Below are 1,420 nucleotides of genomic sequence, written 5' to 3' on the forward strand. Positions count from 1 at the left end.
TGCCTCAGCCTCCTGAGTAGCTGGGATTACAGGCACGCGCCACCATGCCCAGCTAATTTTTTGTATTTTTAGTAGAGACGGGGTTTCACCATGTTGACCAGGATGGCCTCGATCTCTTGACCTCGTGATCCACCCGCCTCGGCCTCCCAAAGTGCTGGGATTACAGGTTTGAGCCACCGCGCCCAGCTATTTTCTTCATTTTTATATGGAGGAAATAATACCTACCTTGAAGGGTTGAAGTGAAGATTGTGTTAAAATAGGAAAAAAAATCCCTGATATATATCCAGTTTATAGTCGCTCTCAATAAATTACTGTTTATTATGTGTGTTATTACCATTGTCATCATCACCACTAAGGTATGATCACGCATTGGAATTTCACAAAAGTGATTTATGGAGGGACCCAGGCCCAGTCAACACTTTTTATAAGAGTTATGGACAGAATCCTCATTCAATGTGTTGCTCAGTGGATTTCTCACTCTAATCTTTTAGCTGGGTCAATAAGGCACATGCAGAAGGGTGAGCCTTACCTGTGGCAACATAGTATGCAGCAAACCCCGTAAAACGATCTTCATTGGAAAAGTCTGACCTAAAGATCACCTGCAGTTTGTTGTATGGGACTTGGAACTCTTCCACAATTGGAGAGTGGGGATTGCTACTGGTCCTCTGTCCGCAGAGCCTCCCTTCTTCAATGCCTCCTGACATTATCTAAGAGAAGAATCAGAAAGAAAAATCTAGGAAAGGGTAATATTTTGCTATGGAGACAAGAGAAAGGACAGAGAGAGTAGAACATTTTTGCCCCTGGGACTATTTGACTCCAGTTCACTGAGTGCCAGGCACTCCCTCCCACGTCCTTCCTCCACTACCTTAGCCCTAGTCTTCCATCTCTATGCTTTATGTGTTTATAACATACCTGCACTGAGTCATACGCACAGTTCTCTGACAGCTCTATGTCCAGATGGGTGAAGTAGAGGTGAATCCCGTGCCCTTGAGGAACTTCTATGTCCCAAGATTTCTCTACCTCATTGGGGTATGCCTGAGGATAGTTAGGGGAGAGGATCTCCCCATACATGGTAGGCTCAGCATAAACCCATGCCAAAAGGGAAAACAGAACAATGCACCTGAAAAAAAAAGAGGCACAGATTGGCAGGTGTCCCAAGCACCAGCAGCCTGGGATAGAATGCTCCATTTGTCAGAGGCAGAAGAAACGGGGAAGAAGAGAGGCAGTCAACAGGCTATGGGGGAGAATCTTACGTCGGAAAAAAGAAAAGGCCCAGGCCAAACCAAAACCCAGGCTTCAAATAGGAGCCCTTCTTTTTTTGAGACAGGGTCTCACTCTGTCGTCCAGGCTGGAGTGCAATGGTGCGATCTCGGCTCACTGCAGCCTCAACCTCCCAGACTCAGGTGATTCAACCACCTCA

The 1,420-nt window shown here is 46.3% G+C and overlaps 1 protein-coding gene across 1 annotated transcript; it reads right to left on the reverse strand.

Moving 5' to 3' along the window:
* Positions 1–196: 196 nt before the first annotated feature.
* LOC108299281 (complement C1s subcomponent-like) lies at positions 197–1,140 on the reverse strand. Its single transcript, XM_017521580.2, has 2 exons — positions 913–1,140; positions 197–707 (listed from the first exon to the last, which is right to left on the reverse strand). Exons 1-2 carry the CDS (start codon positions 1,069–1,071, stop codon positions 480–482), a joined length of 387 nt encoding a protein of 128 aa, XP_017377069.1. The 5' UTR covers positions 1,072–1,140; the 3' UTR covers positions 197–479.
* Between the last annotated feature and the right edge of the window lie 280 nt (positions 1,141–1,420).

The sequence above is a fragment of the Cebus imitator genome, unplaced genomic scaffold (genome assembly GCF_001604975.1).
Source record: "Cebus imitator isolate Cc_AM_T3 unplaced genomic scaffold, Cebus_imitator-1.0 Scaffold4150, whole genome shotgun sequence".
Taxonomy (NCBI): domain Eukaryota; kingdom Metazoa; phylum Chordata; class Mammalia; order Primates; family Cebidae; genus Cebus; species Cebus imitator.